The sequence below is a fragment of the Aotus nancymaae genome, unplaced genomic scaffold (genome assembly GCF_030222135.1).
Source record: "Aotus nancymaae isolate 86718 unplaced genomic scaffold, 86718_ANA_hifiasm-v0.15.2.pri h1tg000028l, whole genome shotgun sequence".
In the NCBI taxonomy this organism is placed as follows: domain Eukaryota; kingdom Metazoa; phylum Chordata; class Mammalia; order Primates; family Aotidae; genus Aotus; species Aotus nancymaae.
Window position 1 is genome coordinate 36208176 of NW_026988441.1, and position 18396 is coordinate 36226571.

An 18396-nucleotide genomic window follows, 5' to 3' on the forward strand; every position below is an offset into this window, starting at 1 on the left:
GTCTCGCGAGACCATTCCGCGTCTTTCCCAGTAGCCCCTGCGGTGGAGACATTAGTGGCGGCGCTCCTCAGAAGCGCGGACGGAAGATGGCGTCCGCTACCCGTATCGTCCAGCGGCTGCGGAACTGGGCGTCCGGGGTGCGCGGGGCGGACAGGGCCGCGTCACGGAGGGGCTTCGGGCTCCGTGTGTCCCGGACCCGCTCCTGCTCCTCACCTCTCTCCTAAGCCGGCACCCTTCGCTCTCCGCAGAATCTCCCTGGGAACCCCCAACTCATGACCGCTTCAGCCCGGGACCCTCTCCTCGCCGGGGACCCACTCAGGCCTGGGATTTCCCCAATCCAGGACCTTCTTAGCCTTGGATCTTGTGGGCCAGGACCCCGGCTTTCACCTTTAGGGCCCACATCCCTTTCCCTGAGTGTTCCTCCCCTGCCTTCCCTTAAAATGTGCATCCCCGGGCCATCCATCCCTGGTCCCTCGCCCTCTCCTTTCCTCTCTCCTGGGGTGCCTGGCAGGCCGACCTCCCCTCTGCTCTTCCCACAGCATGACCTGCAGGCGAAGCTGCAGCTGCGCTACCAGGAGATCTCCAAGCGGTGAGCAGGCCCCGCCCGCTGCCCAGCCTCTGGCTTTGTCCTTTCTCCCTGAAAAACAAGATCTGTGTTCCTTTAGACTCCTGAAGGGCAAGGCTGAGCTCCTGCCACCAGTCCCTTGCCAGGCTTTGGAGGCAGAGGTTTTCCTTTAACCTTGCTGAACTCCGGAGACAGCTCTCCTGGAACAGCGAGGCCGGTCGTGCATTCTGAGTGGGAATCAGGCTAGATTTACAATACTCAGTCAGAGGTCCAGAGAGGCTAAATCATTTGCCTGAATTCACTCAGAAGTTAGAAAGTGACAGCTGGGATTTGAACCCAGAAGTGTCCTATTTCAGACTCATTTATATTAAAAAATTAGTGGATGTTTACAAGCCTCTGTCATGTATGACCTCAGGCTTGGGTTTAACATTGTGAACCAGGAAAGTTCTTATTCACATTTCCTTTCATGGACCCCACATACTAGGGAGAAATGTAGTAGGGAAACAAAGCAGGTAGTATTGTTCTGGAATGCTTTGAAGACAAAACAAAATAAGTGGAAGCTGGAGGGCCTCTATGTAAAGTCAGGTAGTTGGGAAAGATCTTTCTTTGGGAATTGACAGTTGAGTCACCTGAATGATGAGAAGGACCCATTCAAAGAATAATTATTGAAAAAACATTCTGGCTGGGCGTGGTGTCTCACACTTGTAATTCCAGCACTTTGGGAGGCTGAGGTGGGCGGATCACCTGAAAGTCAGGAGTTTGAGACCAGCCTGGCCAACATGATGAAACCCCATCTCTACTAAAAATACAAAAGTTAGTCGGACATGGTGTCATGCGCCTGTAGTCCCAGCTACTCAGGAGGCTGAGGCAGGAGAATTGCTTGAATCCGGGAGGCAGAGGTTGCTGTGAGCTGAGATTGCACCACTGCACTCCAGCCTGGGCAACAGAACAAGACTCTCAACAAAACAGAACAAAACATTCTGAGTAGAGAGAACAGGAAGGGCTAAGACTGTCAGGCTGGAGAGAGACTGAGTAGGAAGGAGGCCATTACAGATGGAACCCATTGAGGGAAAGGGATAATGGTATAATCTATGAAGTCAAAGGGGTAGGCATAGGTAAGGCAGTCATTGAGGGTGGTAATGAAAGGAAAAAATATAGCATTAAGATAACCAAATTAATGTGAATGCCTGTATGTTGTGACTAATTCCAAATATTAGAAGTGTTGAATTTTTTTTGTTTTCAACTTTAAGTTCTGGGATACATTTGCAGTTTTGTTACATAGATAAACATGTACCACGGTGGTTTGCTGCAAAGTTCAACCCATCACTTAGGTATTAAGCCCAGCATCCATCAGGCTATTCTTCATTATGCTCTTCCACCACCCCCAGCACTTGGTTTTCTATCAGCATAGTTGGACCAATTGAGGAAATGGCTTTGTAAAATTTTTGGATGAGGGTGCCCTCTAGTGATTCATCTGGATGTTTTATTTGGCTTTTTTTTTTTTTTTTTTTTTTGAGACTTGGTCTTTGTCACCCAGGCTGGAGTTCATTGGCACAATGATAGCTCACTGCTGCAGCCTCGAACTCCCAGGCTCAAGTGATCCTTCTGTTCCAGCCTCCCAAGTAGCTGGGACTACAGGCACATGTTACCATGCCTGGCTATTTTTTAAAATTTTTTATAGAAACGGGTCTTACCATGTTGTCCAAGCTAGTCTTAAACTTCTGGCCTCTGGCCAGGTGTGGTGGCTCACACCTGTAATCCCAGCACTTTGGGAGGCCAACGCAGGTGGATCATGAGATCAGGAGTTCGAGACCAGCCCAGCAAAAATAGTGAAACCCCGTCTCTACTAAAAATACAAAAATTAGCCAGGCATGGTGGCACGCGTCTGTATTCCTAGCTACTTGGGAGGCTGAGGCAGGAGAATTGCTTGAATCCAGGAGGCGGAGGCTGCAGTGAGCCCAGACTGCAGCACTGTACTCCAGCCTGGGCAACAGAGTGAGACTCCATCTCAGAAAACAAACAAACAAACAACTCCTTCCTCCTTGGCCTCCCAAAATGTTCAGATTACAGGTATGAGCCACCGTATCCAGCCTCCTTAAGCAAAGTCTTTCACATAATATATTGCTTTTAATATTAAACATTTTTTACTTTATGTTTGTGTTTCTTATTTTTTTTTTTTTTTCCTAAGACGGGGTTTCACCATGTTGGTCAGCCTGGTTTCTAAACTCCCAACCTCAGGTGATCCGCCTGCCTTGGCCTTCAAAGTGCTTGGATTACAGGCATGAGTCACAACACCCAGCCTGTGTTTCTTATTTTTAAAAAATACAATGACTTACAGTTGTTTTAAGAAAAAGGCCAGGAGTGGTGGCTCACACCTGTAATCCTAGCACTTTGGGAAGTCAAGGTGGGAGGATAACCTAGGGCCAGGAATTTGACACCAACCTGGGCAACATAGTGAGACCCCCAATTCAAAAAAAAAAAAAAAATAGAAAAATTAGCCAGATGTGGTGATGTGTATTTGTAGTTCCAGCTACTTGAGAAAAATTAGCTGGATGTGGTGATATGTGCCTGTAATTCCAGCTACTCGAGAGGCTGAGGCGGAGGATTGCTTGAACCCCAGAGGTCGAGGCTGCAGTGAGCTATGATCACACCTCAAACGATCATATGATTGCATATATTATCCAGGCTGGAGTACATGTGATCCTGTCTCAAAAAAAAAAAAAATAAATTCTGGCAAAACAGTTCTCAGACAAAAACATGACTTAGAAACATGGCTAAGTGCAAACAGATCGATTTACAGTTTTTCCTGTCTTCTCTTCCCCCTCTCTTTGGAAAGCCTCTCTTTTGTTTTGAGCTTTTTTTTTTTTTTTTTTTTTTGAGATGAAGTCTCACTCTGTTGCCCAGGCTGGAGTGTAGTGGTGGTGGCGTGATCTCAGCTCTCTGTAATCTCTACCTCCTGCCACCATGCACGGCTAATTTTTGCATTTTAGTGGAGATGGGATTTTGCCATGTTGGCCAGGCTGGTCTTGAACTCCTGACCTCAAGGGATCCACCCACCTTGGCCTCCCAAAGTGCTGGGATTACAGGCATGATTTACCGTGCCTGGCCTTGTTTTGAGCATTTCCTTTTAAGGCCTCAGGCTTCCCGGGAAATGCAGCCCAGGGTTTAGTTCAAGCCAAGACCGAACTCTGTTCACCCCTCTCTGGGCTCCAAAGAGTTGTTGCCTGGCTACATGGTGGCAGGAAATGTAGAGATCTGGACAAGCTCCAAGGTCAAGGTGTTCTTTGAGTAATGGGCCTTAACCAGCAGGGTTCTCTAAAGACTTCCTGAGATAACAGGAAACGCAGGGCGCCATAGCCTGGTCTTAGGGGAAAAAGCCACTTAGAGTGGGCTAAATCAGGTGAGGCTGGCTGCCAAGCTCAGCCGTGGGGTAGAGTGCATGGGAACATGTCCCGGGCCTTGGGAGCCTCACAAAGGGTCCACTGTACCCTCTCACTTATTTGGGACAGGTGGGGTACCTGGGGCTGCCATCTGCTTCTGGTCCCAGGACCCCTCCCCAGGCATATGTCCCTGCCAGTGTACCAAGGGACTTCCCCAGCCTGTGACCTAGCCCAGGGTTGGCTGTGGGTCCCTGAGGTGACAGGGGCCCACAGTGGGGCTGTGACAATGACTGTCTCTTTGCTTTAATGCTGATCTTTTTTTCCCTTAGAACTCAGCCTCCTCCCAAGCTCCCTGTGGGTCCCAACCACAAGCTCTCCAACAATTACTATTGCACTCGCGATGGCCGCCGGGAATCTGTGCCCCCTTCCATCATCATGTCCTCGCAGAAGGTGCTGGTGTCAGGCAAGCCAGCAGAGAGGTGAGGATCTCCAGTGTTGCTCACCAGAGCCCCCACAGCCCCCTCCTGTGACCCACTCCCTCTCCCCAGCTTGTGGAAAGGGTGCTTGTCAAGATCCTACTTAGTAAGCATCAACTGCGTCAGGAACTGTGCTGCTGGGAGCTTTTTGTCCAAGAGCTTATTTACTTGTTTTTAGAGACAGAGTCTTGCTCTGTCGCCCAGGATGAAGTGCAATGGTACAGTCATTGTTCACTGCAGCCTTGAACTCCTGGGCTGAAGCGATCCTCCCCACCTTCTTTGGCCTCCTGAGTAATTGGGATTACTCGGTTAATCCCACCATGCTGGGCTAATTTTTAAATGTTTTGTAGAGAGGGGTCTTGCTCTGTTGCCTAGGCTGTTCTCAAACTCCTGGGCTCAAGTGATCCTCCTGCCTTGGCCTCCCGAGTAGCTGGGACTACAGGTGAGAATCACCATGCTCAGCAAGAGCTCATTTAGTCCAACCCAAGGCAGGGTAGAAGTTAGTGCCTCAGCCGGGACTGGGCATCCTACAAAACAGATGAAGTTCTGGGGTACCTCCAAGGGCCCTGTGAAAAGCTGAGACAATACAGCTTATATAATTATGGATTCTTCTTATTTTATTTATTTATTTAAGAGGGAATCTCACTCTTGTTGTACAGGCTGGAGTGCAGTGACATGATCTCAGCTCACTGCAACCTCTACCTCCCAGGATCAAGTGATTCTCCTACTCAGCCTCCCAAGTAGCTGGGATTACAGGTGTGTGCCACCATGCCCAGAAAATTTTGTATTTTTAGTACCGACGGGGTTTTACCATGTTGGTCAGGCCGGTCTTGAACTCCTGACCTTATGTGATCCCCTGGCCTCAGCCTCCCAAAGTGCTGGAATTACAGGCGTGAGCCACTGCACCTGGCCATATATTCTTCTTAGAGAATTGTATAAACCCTGGGCTCCTCTCAAAAACTAGTTTGGTCCCTTCTCTTAAATGGGGACTGTAATAGTATCTACTTCAGAAAGTTGTTAGGAGGGTTAATCGTCATAATTAATATTTGTATACTCTTAGAAGGGAGCCTGGCACAGAGACTGTCCTTCCTACCTCCCAATAACTCCACCAGTTAGATGATATCCCCCTCTTGCAAAACGGAATATTGAGGCTCCGGGAGGCCAAGTGACTGTCCTCGGTCACAAAGGCAGCGGTAAGCAGAAGCAGAATTTCAAACCAGTTCACCTGGACTCCCATTGGAGTCTGGGCTCTACAGCCGACTCACAGTGTAGGCAGTGTCTCAGCCTTCTTGAGCCTTGGTTTCTTTATCTATAAAATAGGGATGCTAGACTTGCAGTGTGCTGAGATCTGGGAGGAGATGGGGCCAGGCAGGGCAGCTCTATACTTAGAATTCTGTGAATAGGGCCAGGCGCGGCCGCTCACGCCTGTAATCACAGCACTTTGGGACGCAGAAGCGGGTGGATCACAAGGTGAAGAATCAAGACCATCCAGGCCAACATGATGAAACCCCATCTCTACTAAAAATACAAAAAATAGCTGAGGGTGCTGGCACGCACCTGTAATCCTACCTACTCGGGAGGCTGAGGCAGAAGAATTGCTTGAACCTAGGAGGTGGAGGTTGCAATGAGCCGAGATAGTGCCACCGCACTCCAGCGTGGCGACAGAGACTCCATCTCAAAAAAAAAGAAAAGGAATTCTGTGAATAGGCTGGGCATGGTGGTGTGTGCCTGTAATCCCAACGACCTGGGAAGCTTCGGTAGGAGGATTGCTTGAGTTCTAGACCTCTTTGGGTAACATAGCAAGACCCCGTCTCTACTAAAAATTTTTTAGGCTGGGTATGATACTTCACGCCTGTAATCCCAGCCAAGGTGAGTGGATCACTTGAGGTCAGGAGATCGAGACCAGTCTGGCCAACGTGGTGAACCCTGCCTCTATTGAAATACAAAAATTAGGAGTACTGTGGCTCTAGCTTGTAATCCCAGCACTTTGGGAGGCTGAGGCAGGTGGATCCCTTGAGCCCAGGAGTTTGAGACCAGCCTGAGCAACATGGTGAAACACCGTCTCTACAAAAAACACAAAAATTAGTTGGGTGTGGTGGTATGCCCCCATAGTCCCAGCTACTTGAAAGCCTGAGACAGAAGGATCTCTTGAATCTGGGAGGTCAAGGAAGCTTCAGTAAGCCGAGATTGCGCCACTGCACTCCAGCCTGGGTGACAAAGTGAGACCCTGTCTCCTAAATAAATAAGAAAGAAAATGCAAAACTTAGTTGGGAGGGCATGTGCCTGTAATCCCAGCTACTTGGGAGGCTGAGGCAAGAGAATCACTTGAGCCTGGGAGGAGGAGGTTGCAATGAGCTGAGATTATGCCACTACACACCAGCCTGGGTGATGGAGCAAGACTCTGTCTTAAAAAAACAAAGAAAAAGAACTCTGAATGGTCAGTGGAGTGGTTGTCACCTTCTGATTCACTGGAGTCCAGCACCAGAGTGTGGCAAGCTACCTTGTTCCCACACACCCCTTGCCATGGCCCCAGGGATGTCTGCATTTCCCAGGGAGGCCACTCCTACCTCTTCCACTTCCTTGAGGCTCCTCGGAGGTCCTGTGCCTCTACCCCTAGGGCGCCTCCTCGTCATCCCACCCTCCTGCTTTCTTTCTTGCTTAGGGTGTGAGGTGTGTGAACCTCTCTAGCCCTAGGTCCCACAGGCTCAGGTGGGTGGAGTGAGAGGGGAGGGTGCTCATCCTCGACTTCCTGCACAGGGTCTCCTGGGGGCTCCCTCTTGGCCAGCTCTGGGCCAGAGATATGTTTTGCAGTTGTCATTTGCCCATGGATTCTCAGCCCCATCAGCCTGAGTCTTTCTGAGGGCGGTACCCCAGCTTCCTGGCTCTGTGCCCACATAGTAGCGCCTGCCAGGTAGTTGATGTTCAGTCCCTGAGGCAGGAAGAGCTGGAGGCTAGTGATAGTTAACTGCTTGGTCCTTTTGCCAGCATCTGTTCTGAGGGGCAGCAGGAATGGGGGTGGGGGCCTTGTGTACACTGGAGACCAAAAGTGGGAAGGGAGGAGCCCAGCTCTCCACGATGGGTTCTGGGCCCTGGAGCCACGGCAGGGCGTTCACACAGGACTTGGGGGAGAGAGGAGGCTTGCCAGCTCCCAGCTGGTATCGCCTGACCCTCTGAGGGGCTACGTTGGAGGGGTTGGCATTCTGGAATACCCTGCTGTCTGCCCTGCAGGTCCAGAAAGTCCCTCTGGGTATGTTTGTACCAGGGCAGGTGTGGGCTGCCTCAGATCCTTCTGCACTGCTCTTTGGAAACCCTCACTGAAGTCTTTCCCTCCTCTAGCTCCGCTGTAGCAGCCACTGAGAAGAAGGCGGTGACTCCAGCGCCTCCCATAAAGAGGTGGGAGCTGTCCTCGGACCAGCCTTACCTGTGACACTGCACCCTTAGGGCCCTGACTGCTTTGCCTCCTTGGATTCCCTCCAGGGAGACAGTGACCTAATTTATGACAAATACGTAGAGCTCCAGTATCGCTTCTTGTTTTACTTAAAAAAATAAAAAAACAGAAAGAGTCTCACCATGTTTCCCAGGCTGATCTTGAACTCCTGGCCTCAAGTGATCCTCCTGCCTCGACCTCTGAAAGTGCTGGGATTACCAGCATGAACCACCAAACCTGGCTTGATTTTACTTTTTTTTTTTTTTTTTTTGAGACAGAGTTTCATTCTTGTTGCCCAGGCTGGAGTGTAATGGTGCAATCTTGGGTCACTGCAGTCTCTGCCTCCCAGGCTTAAGCTAGTCTTCTGCCTCAGCCTCCTGAGTAGCTGGGACTACAGATGTGTGCCACTATACCTGGCTAATGTTGTATTTTTTGTAGAGATGGGGTTTCACCATGTTGGCCAGGCTGGTCTCAAACTCCAGACCTCACTTGCCTCGGCCTCCCAAAGTGCTGGGATTACAGATATGAGCCACAACGCCTGGCCCCTGATTTTAAGCAATACCCAGGTTACTTGGATTTTGGGGTGAAGTCAGTGCTGAGTCTTCCAACTCTGTCGGTGCTTCAGGGGTAGGAGAGACACTGTCCCTGGGTGCAGAGGCCCTGAAGACAGCAACACCCTTTCCCCCGAAGGCCAGGCTCTGACCTTGAGAGTGGTGGGAATGGGTGACCCTTCTGCAAGGTTGGACTCCAGGACCGCTGGGTGTTGGGGAACACTGATCATGAAGACCAGTCAGGTGGGGGAGGGGTGTGTGTGTGTGTGTGTGTGTGTGTGTGTATGTATACACTTGGTAGGCCAGCCACAGACTTCTCACTTCCATCTCTTTTGGTGAGGCGGGGGGGATGGGGTTTTGCTCTTGTTGCCCAGGCTGGAGTGCAAGGATGCGATCTCGGCTCGCTGCAACCTCTGCCTCCTGGGTTCAAGCGATTCTCCTGCCTCAGCCTCCCAAGTAGCTGGGATTACAGGTGCCCACCACCATGCCCAGCTAATTTTTTGTATTTTTAGTAGAGACAGAGTTTCATCATGTTGGCCAGGCTGGTCTTGAACTCCTGACCTCAGGTGGTCTGCCTGCCTTGTCCTCTCAAAGTGCTGGGATTACAGGCGTGAGCCACTGCGTCCAGCCTTCATCTCTTTTTTTAAATTTTTGTTTGAGACAAAGTCTTGCTCTGTTATCCAGGCCGAGTGCAGTGGCATGATCTTGGCTCACTGCAACCTCTGCCTCCTGAGTTCAAGCGATTCTCTTGCTTCAGCCTCCCAAGTAGCTGGGACTACAGGTGTGCACAGCCACACCAAACTAATTTTGCATTTTTAGTAGAGACAGGGTTTTGCCATGTTGGCCAGGGTGGTCTTGAACTCCTGACTTCAAGTGATCCTCCTGCCTCAGCCTCCCAAAGTGCTGGGATTACATGCGTGAACCACCGTGCCTGGCCTAACTTCCACCTCTTGAGAGCTCCCCCAGCCACTGCTCACATGGACCTTCCTCAGCACCTTCCCACTGAGGCCCCGCTTGACCTTGGTCACCTTGCAGCTCAAGGGAGAAGGCAAAGGACAGTGAGAACTGCTCACAGGGAAGGCAGACCTAGGGCAGATCAGGAAAGGCCTCCCTGAGCCAGAAACCATTATGCTAGGGTTGCAGGATGAGAATGAGCCCTGGAAGGAAGGCAGTTGTTTCCTGGGGAGGAGATACACATCTGCAAAGGGAGATGTACAAGTCTGGCTGCAGGAGCCACCCAGTGACCCTAAGCAGGAGAGTGTCATGGCTGTCCCAGGGCACAGCCCTGTACCCTCAGCAGCTGAAAAAGATCAGCTGTGGACCAAGAGGGTGCTGAAAGGGTCCTGCCCTCTGGAAGGGGAAAGGCCACAGTTGCAGGCAGCAGGTACATGTCTCCCAGAGTGGGTCCTACAAAGGCTAACAGCCCAAGGCTTCCTGGTGGAGGTGGGATTCTGCTTGGGGCAAAAGGATGAATCAGATTCAGAAAGGGCAGGAGGGAGAGAAAGACCAGGCAGGGTCTGCAGAGGCCACCAGGAGGGCAAGACCCTAGGCAAGGCGTGCCACTGACGGCCTCTGAACCAAGTTTTATGACCCCGACTTTTCTTTTTTTTCGTTTTTGAGATGGAGTCTCTGTCATCCCAGGTTGGAGTGCAATGTTGTGGTCTCGGCTCACTGCACCCTTCGCCTCCTGGGTTCAAGCGATTCTCCCACCTCAGCCTCCCAAGTAGCTGGGGCTACAGGCAAATACCACCGTGCCTGGCTAATTTTTGTATTTTTAGTAGAGATGGGGTTTCACTATTTTGGCCAGGCTGGTCTCGAACTCCTGACCTCGTGATGCACCTGCTTTGGCCTCCCAAAGTGCTGGGATTACAGGCGTGAGCCACTCACCCAGCCACCTTTTTGAAGAAATGTGGTCTTTCTAGGAGGCCAAGGCGGGAGGATCACTTGAGGCCAGGAGTTTGAGAACAGCCTGGCCAAAATGGTGAAACCCCGTCTCTACTAAAATACACACACACACGCGTGTGCGTGCCAGAGGGTGGTGGCAGGTGCCTATAATCCCCAATACGCAGGAGGATGACTCAGGAGAATCACTTGAACCCAGGAGGTGGAGGTTGCAGTGAGCCGAGATTGCGCCATTGCTCTCCAGCCTGGGCAACAAGAGTGAAACTCCGTCTCAAAAAAGAAAAAAAAGAAAAAAAAGAAAGAAAAGAAATAGGGTCTCACTGTCACCCAGGCTGGAGTGCAGCCCCAAGTGGTCCTCCTACCTCAGCCTCCTGTGCAGCGGGGACTACAAGCTAGAGCCACCATGCCCAGCTAATTTTCTTTTCTCTTGACACAGGGACTTGATATGTTGCCCAGGCTGATCTTAAACTCCTGGGCTCAAGCGATCTGCCCGCCTCTGCTTCACCAAAGTGCTGGGATTACAGGCATGGCCACCACATCTGGCCTTTATTATTAAATTTAATTAATTAATTGATTTTCTTTCCTTTTTTCCCCCCAAGCAACCCGACTCTGGGGTCGTTTACTCACCAAATATTTACTAAGAACCTACTATGAGTCAGGTACTATGTGTCAGGCCCTCAGAATAAAGCAATGAGCAACAGAAGATCCCTGCCCTCCAATAGTTGGCATTGTATGGGGACTCGGACAATTAACCAGAATAAGTAAATAAAATTAATTACCTGTCGGAGCCACGAAAGCAGTGAGTTGAGGGAGGAATGAGGAGTGCTTGAGGGGCGTGGCAGCCATATTAAAGAGGATCACGAGGCAGTAACATTTGCAGCAGTCCCCATGTGGAATGGGAAATAATGTAAATGAACATCAAGAAATTTCTTTCCATCCCCAGAAGTTTCTAACTTCAAGCGGGCTCCATACCTTTCGACCGATCTCGTCACTGGGGAAAGTGGGGACGGGCCTCTAATTCTCTTTCTCTCCTATTCTGGTATTTACGGTACGCGTAGCCGCGGGCGCCGAGGGACTCGTGGGGCATGGGTCCCGCCCCATCCTGCTCGTGCGCGTGCGCGTGCGCAGGGATAAGACCGAGGTAGGGAGGGCGCGTGGCCGGCGCCGGTACGGAGACGGCTAGACCAGCGGTTGAATGGCGCGGGGCGGGGTGGGGCGAACAGCGGCTCTGGGCCTGGCTCTGCGGCTGCTGCTCGGTCTTGGACTAGGCCTGGAGGCGGCCGCGACCCCGCTTTCCACACAGACCTCCGCCGAGGCCGCAGGTGAGTGTCACCCCGCAGCGCGGGCTCCCCGCCTCGCGAGGCTTAGCCTCCCCTCTGCGCTCCGACAACGCCTCGCCATTGGCTACACCGCACGTCCGTCCCGGACACTCCCCCAGCACTTGGACTTTATCGCCTGCGAGAAGCCGCGCGCGGGTGCTAAGAAGACCCCATACTGAGGGACTGGGGGTCCTTCCGCCCGGGTGCCTCCACGTGCCCTTAACAGTTTTGCCCCGGCCTTGCGCACCACCCCACACGTGCTCTGCCCTGTCGTGCCCCATTGTCGCAAGCCGCCCTTCATACCAGCGTGGTCAGAAAAACTGTTAGCAGGCTCAGATTTTCCGACAACTAATCACGCGGGGTGGGTCACCTGGTGCCTCTCATACCTGTGCCTTCGCGCCCAAACCCTCGCTCCCAGGCCTTGTCTCTGTTCCGCTACCTTCCCCACCCTCCCAGTCTCTCCTCCTTTGGCCTCCGTCCTCGAGGTCTCTCCCTCCATGCTACTCCAGGCCCTCGGAGAGACTGGGGTCACAAGTTCAGTATACCCCTGTGGGCATGTTCACCCTGGCCTAAGTGGTATTGGTGGCCAGTGGGGACAGGCTCCCTCTCTGAGGCCCCTAGAGGCAGCTGGGAGGGTTGGAGTAGCCTCCCTGTGCACACCGGCACTCCTGGCTTGGAGCTCCGGGCTCAGGCTCACACGCTTTCCCAGCTTCTTTGTGCATTTCGCACTTTGTAGGTCCCTGGACTCACCTCAAAGTCCCTGACATTTTTCCTTTTTTTTTTTTTTTTTTTAAAGCAGGGTTCACATTAACCAAGTACAAAACTTTTTGTTGTTGTTGAGAGTCTCGCTCTGTCGCCCAGGCTGGAGTGCAGTGGCGTGTCTCACTACACCCTCGGGCTCACTGCACCCTCCGCCTCCTGGGTTCAAGCGATTCTCCTCCCTCAGCCTCCCAAGTAGCTGAGACTACAGGTGCTGCCACCATGCCTGGCTGATTTTTGTATTTTTGGTAGAGATGGGGTTTCAGCGTGTTGGCCAGGCTGGTCTCTAACTCCTGACCTCAAGTGTTCTGCCTGTCTCTGCTTCCCAAAGTGCTGGGATTACAGGACAAAACTCCTTATACAGAGTCTCCTTTCCACAGGATGTTGAGGTAGGGATTCCCAGCATACCCCTTTTACAGGTAAGGAAACTGAGGCCAGGAGGGAAAGTCACTGGTCACTCTGACTCCTATCAGGTTTACCACCCTATGAGGCAGGGACTGCTGTGCTCTGCTGTCCTCTTTGCAGAGGGACACACACTCCAGTGGGCCAGGAGTCAGAGGCGTCAGGGATGTGAGAGTCTGGGCCTGGGTAGAGAGTCACTCCTGGAGGCTGCCAGACCCCCCGGGGGTAGGGAAGGAAGCTGACGCCGGGTTGTCCACAGCTCTTCCGGGCTCCACAGAGCTCAGGGACTGTGTGACTCGAAGGTGCAGTTGGCCCTGAAGGCCAGGGAGGGGCTGGCTGTGGGGGGATGAGGGGTTGGAGGCTCATAGCTGGTGGGTAAAGGTGGAAGAGGTTAAAGGCACTGGCAGAGTGAAGCCAAGCTAGGGTGGTGGATTTGCCACCTCCCCTAGCCATACCCAGGAGGAAGCCCTAAAGGCCATTCCATTCCTCTGTCCCTTGGCCCAGGTTCTAGGCCCCTCTGTGCCCCTCCAGGTCGGCAAACAGCTGAGCTTTCCTGCTCAGAATCTAGGACAGCTCAGATCTTCTCTGGACCCAGCTTGGACTCTTTTGTGACCTGTGTTCACTTATGATCAGGCACTGCCTTGGGTTTAGGCAGCCAGGTCACAGCCCTGACCTCCATAGGATGTCCAGTCTGGGTGGATAGGCATGACCAGGGTAAGGACAGTTGTTAGATGTGGGAGGCAGTGCTTCCTAGGTCTCCGAGGGGGACATGAGACCACTCCCAGGAAATCAGCTGAGATCTGAAAATAGAGGGGGAAACACAGGGTGTAGAGAGGAGAGAGGGAAGGGCAGGTCTCTGGTGTCCTAATGGATCTTGGGACCTGAGGCTCTGGTGAGGAGCTGACACATTTAGAATGGGGAAAGTGATCAGGTCTGGGAGGAATTCAGGAGGCAAGGCAACAGGACTTGGTGACTAAGCAGGTTCTCTGCCCAGTGCCTCAATTTCCCTTCTATGCAGAGGAGACAGACCCTCCCTGCTAACCTGAGCCCATGAGCCTGACCCAGGGCATGTGGAGAAGCGGCCCCACCCCCGAGTCTCTTTAACCATGGAGCTTGGAGGTCTCCCGGGTAGATTATCTCAATGTGAGGAGCTTGGTGAAGACTCTAGGATCATCAAGACCCACATTTGAGCCCCAACTCTTGTTCTATCACCCAGGTTGGAGTGCAGTGGTATGATTTCGACTCAGTGTAACCTCTGTCTACCAGGTTCAAGTGATTCTCGTGCTTCAGCCTCCTGAGTAGCTGGCATTACAGGCAAACCCCGTCTCTATTAAAAACACAAAAATTATCCACCACACCTGGGTAATTTTTGTATTTTTAATAGAGATGAGGTTTCACCGTGTTGGCCAGGCTGGTCTTGAACTCCTGGCCTCAAGTGATCCACCCACTTTGGTCTCCCAAAGTGCTGGGATTACAGGCGTGAGCCACCATGCCCAGGCTTTGCCACCACGTCTGTATTCTCCTCTTAGTTCCTTTCTGTGTAGCCTGCAGAGTGCAGTAGCACCTGCCCAGTAGGGCTCTTGATAAGGCTAGGAACCACTGCGCTCTGAACGCCACTTGTACTAGGGGCTCAGTAACAAGCAGCTGCCAGTGTGGTTCTTGTATCCCAGGACCTTGCCTGTTGTCTGGCTCTGACCAGGAGACCCTGACCCAGTGATGGATGAACAGATGCACTCAGACACAGATATCCAGTGAAAGAGTGGACTTAGGGGTCCGGGGCACTCACTGATACCGAGAGGGATTGGGGAAAGAGTTAGCAGCCATGCCCCATCAGCCAGTGATGTTCACATTTATTTAGTACAGATTAAATTACAAAGGTATTGAGTAAATGCCGCTAGAGGGTAATTGACATTGCGGACCTCCTGAGTAGAGAGCAATCATGCACTCCCGGATAATCAAAGGTTGGTCTTAAGACTACATGAGTAAACAAGTGATTTAGGTAAGGTCCTCTACATTCTTACGTATCTACGCCCTAAGCTTTTTTTTTTTTTTTTTTAAAGACGGAGTTTCACCATGTTGGTCAGGCTGGTCTTGAACTCCCGACCTCAGGTGATCTGCCCACCTTGGCCTCCAAAGTGCTTGGATTACAGGCATGAGCCACCATGCCTGGCCACCCTAAGCTTTTAAGAGAATTCAGATGCCTTCAGCCAAACCTTTTACTGAAGCTAAGCACCCCCAACCCCACCTTCCAAGAAGGTTGTGACTATTTACTATAACTATATAATTTTTCCTCTAAGATCTTTCCCACCACCCTGACTGAACTCCCACAGCCTGTCACCTGAGGATCACAGTGACTACTGTACTCTTTAGAGGGCGGTCCAGCCTCCAGCCCCCCAGGCTTCATTTGCATCCATCTCACAGGCCCCAGCTCAGGCTCGTGCCCACCCACCAAATTCCAGTGCCGTACCGGTGACTTATGCGTGCCCCTCAACTGGCGCTGCGACAGTGACGAGGACTGCCCTGATGCCAGTGATGAGGAGGAGTGCCGTGAGTGGCCACGCCCAGGGGCAGGGCTTACAGGGGGTGGGGCCTGTGGCTGGGATGTGAGAGGCCTAGGTGCACGGAGGTGGAGCTTGTGGGAAAGGCAGGGCCACAGGGGTAGGTGGGACTTGGGTCTATGGGTCATAAGAAGAAGCGGGGTCTAAGATGGACTCGGGCTGGGCACGGTAGCTCACGCCTGTAATCCCAGCACTTTGGGAGGCTAGGGCGGGAGGATTGCTTGAATCCAGGAGTTTGAGACCAGCCTGGACAACATAGTGAGACCCCCTCTCTATAGAAGATAAAAAATTAGCCCAGCGTGGTGGTGTACACCTGTAGTCCTCTCTACTCGAGAGGCTGAGGTAGGAGGATCACTTGAACCTGGGAAGTTGAGGCTGCAGTGAGTTAAGATTGCACTAGTGCACTTCAGCCTGGGCAAGAGAGTGAGACTCTGTATCAGGAATAAAAGAAAGAAAGAAAGAGAAAAAAGAAAAAGGAAGGAAAGAAAGAAAAAGAAAGGACCAGGTGTGGTGGCTCACGCCTGTAATCCCGGCACTTTGGGAAGCCTAGGCTGGCAGATCACTTGAGGTCAGGAGTTCAACACAAGCCTGACCAACATGGTGAAACCCTGTCTCTACTAAAAATACAAAAATTAGCTGAGTGTGGTGGCGGGCCTCTGTAATCTCAGCTACTCTGGAGGCTGAGGCAGGAGAATTGCTTGACCCCAGGAGGCGGAGGTTGCAGTGAGCCGAGATTGCACCACTGCACTGCGGCCTGGGTGGCGGAGCGAGACTCTATCTCAAAAAAAAAAAAAAAAGAAAAGAAAAGAAAAGAAAAACAAATAGAATAAAGTGGGCTTGTAGGAAGGTAGAGCTAGTGGAGTCTTGGGGGAAGAACTTGCAGGGAGGTCTGTCTTTAGAAGGTAGAATTAACAGTTGCAGGGGGCGGAGCCTTAGGAAGGGTACACTTTTTGGACTCAGCTGTTCTTAGAGGGTGGGGCTTGCAGGGGACTGGGTTGCAGGGAGTACCTGGGCCTTCTTGGGTGGGCATTTGGGACCTGACTGATCCTGTGCTCCAGCAATTGAGCCGTGTACCCAGAATGGGCAATGCCCACCGCCCCCTGGCCTCCTCTGCTCCTGCACTGGCGTCAGTGACTGCTCCGGGGAAACCGACGAGAAACTGCGCAACTGCAGCCGCCCGACCTGCCCAGCAGGAGAGCTCCATTGCACGCTGAGTGATGAATGCATTCCACTCACGTGGCTCTGCGACGGCCACCCAGACTGTTCCGACTCCAGTGACGAGCTCGGCTGTGGTGCGCACCTGCAGGGGTGGGGTGGACTGGTGGGTAGGCGGGGCCACCCGCTGCCTGCTGGGGCGTGACCAGGCTGGGGGCGTGGACATGTGGCTCTGCCAGTGGGGCTCTGCCTGTGGGAGCCGCAAGACATCATTAGGGGCAAGGCACGGTGGGTCACGCCTGTAATCCCAGGACTTGGGGAGGCTGAGGCGGTGGATTATTTGAGGTCAGGAGTTCGAGACCAGCCTGGCCAACATGGTGAAACCCCGTCTCTACTAAAAATACAAAAGTTAGCCAAGTGTGGTAGCACACACCTGTAATCCCAGCTACTCGGGAGGCTGAGACAGGAGAATCGCTTAAACCCAGAAGGCAGAGGTTGCAGTGAGCCGATATCGTGTCATTGCACTCCAGACTGGGTGACAGAGCCAGACTCTCTCTTAAAAAAAACAAACAGTAACATAATGACAGGCAGCCGTCAGCTTCACCCAGCCTGGGTTGGAAGATAAACCCCAAGGGCTCTCCTGGGCACCTGCCCCCTTATGCCTTCAGTGCCCTCCCCTCAACAACTGAAATGCCTGGGCTTATTGCAGGAACCAGTGAGACCCTCCTGAAAGGGAATGCCACAACTATGGGGCCCCCTGTGACCTTTGAGAGTGTCACCTCTCTCGGGAATGCAACGTCCTCTGGAAGACCAAGTGCCTATGGGGTTATTGCAGCTGTTGGTGAGATGGACTTACCCTCCCATGCAGGAGGCTTAGAGCTCCATGGGATTCAGGGGAGCTGGTTGGGGAGGGATGAGCTGCACAATGCCCATCTCCATGTGGGCGGAGCTTGGTGGGTGTGGGGACTCTTGCCTTCCCCTCTCCTTACTCCTCTGTCCATCTGTTCCCCACAGCGGTGCTTAGTACAAGCCTTGTGGCCGCCACCCTCCTCCTTTTGTTCTGGTTTCGAGCCCAGGGGCGCCTCTGCCCACTGGGGCTGCTGGTGAACGCGAAGGAGTCCGTGGTGCTGTCAGAACGGAAGACCTTTCTGATCTGAGGACAAACACTGGCCACCACCATCACCCAGCCCTGGGTGCAGCCGGGCAGGAGGTGATCAGTGATGTGGACGGCCATATAGGCATGCCAGCCCTCAGAGACCAGGGCTGTTCTGGCCATGTGGAACCCCCAACCTCAAAGTCGAGCTCCTGCAGAAGTGGCCCTGGAGATTCAGAGTCCCTGGACATTCCCTATGGAGACCTGGGGAGCTTGGATGGGGAACACGCCACAGCCAGAACCGAGGGGCTGACCCCAGGCAGCTCCCAGGAGGTGGAACGACCCCATGCTGAAGACACTCCTGCTGCCCCACAGAGGGTGGTGAATAAAGTTGCTTCACAACCTCTGCCTGCCTCTGGGTCTCTGTCTCCCTCAGCCTGGGCAGCCTGGGGACTCTGCTGCAGCCCCACCTCCATGAGACCCAGGGCACAGAAGGTGGGACGTGGAGACCCAGCCCTGGGTGCAGCTACTGTGCCTCTTGCTTTTTGGGAGCAGGGGAGGCAGGGCTGGGGTGGGGAGTCTGCGTTAACTTCAGGCTTCTTGGAAGAAGAGCAGAGCTTGGGCAGTGCCTTCCTGTTCCCAGGTCAGGGGACCCTCATTCAGCATGGCTTCCTCCCCAGTGCAATGGAAGCCAGAAATCCTTGGACTCACCCTGTTTTAATTATTTATTATTATTTTGAGATGGAGTCTTGCTCTGTTGTCCAGGCTGTAGTACAGTGGCACAATCTTGGCTCACTGCAACCTTCGCC

At 52.6% G+C, this 18396-nt stretch overlaps 2 protein-coding genes across 3 annotated transcripts; both read left to right on the forward strand.

The window, feature by feature from the left end:
- The first annotated feature begins 26 nt into the window (after positions 1 to 26).
- Positions 27 to 7989, forward strand: NDUFA7 (NADH:ubiquinone oxidoreductase subunit A7). 2 transcript variants are annotated; one of them, XM_012436242.3, is made up of 4 exons: positions 27 to 137; positions 540 to 589; positions 4275 to 4424; positions 7758 to 7989. In XM_012436242.3, the coding sequence occupies exons 1-4, from the start codon at positions 87 to 89 to the stop codon at positions 7846 to 7848; spliced, it is 342 nt and encodes a 113-aa protein (XP_012291665.1). In that variant the 5' UTR covers positions 27 to 86; the 3' UTR covers positions 7849 to 7989. The 2 variants fall into 2 exon arrangements, with proteins under 2 accessions (XP_012291665.1, XP_012291666.1); XM_012436243.2 differs by lacking the exon at positions 27 to 137 and having other exon boundaries at positions 150 to 589.
- A 3507-nt stretch (positions 7990 to 11496) lies between these two features.
- CD320 (CD320 molecule) lies at positions 11497 to 17993 on the forward strand. The gene is made up of 5 exons (XM_012436245.3): positions 11497 to 11623; positions 15203 to 15328; positions 16398 to 16631; positions 17204 to 17335; positions 17509 to 17993. The coding sequence occupies exons 1-5, from the start codon at positions 11497 to 11499 to the stop codon at positions 17649 to 17651; spliced, it is 762 nt and encodes a 253-aa protein (XP_012291668.3). The 3' UTR covers positions 17652 to 17993.
- Positions 17994 to 18396: the final 403 nt, after the last annotated feature.

Coding starts and splice junctions, on each gene's coding strand:
- NDUFA7 (XM_012436243.2), top strand. CDS start 273: ATGACCGCTTCAGCCCGGGACCCTCTCCTCGCCGGGGACCCACTCAGG. Junction 590..4,274: donor TACCAGGAGATCTCCAAGCG/GTGAGCAGGCCC, acceptor TTTTTCCCTTAG/AACTCAGCCTCCTCCCAAGC. Junction 4,425..7,757: donor TCAGGCAAGCCAGCAGAGAG/GTGAGGATCTCC, acceptor TCCCTCCTCTAG/CTCCGCTGTAGCAGCCACTG.
- CD320 (XM_012436245.3), top strand. CDS start 11,497: ATGGCGCGGGGCGGGGTGGGGCGAACAGCGGCTCTGGGCCTGGCTCTG. Junction 11,624..15,202: donor GACCTCCGCCGAGGCCGCAG/GTGAGTGTCACC, acceptor TCCATCTCACAG/GCCCCAGCTCAGGCTCGTGC. Junction 15,329..16,397: donor CAGTGATGAGGAGGAGTGCC/GTGAGTGGCCAC, acceptor CCTGTGCTCCAG/CAATTGAGCCGTGTACCCAG.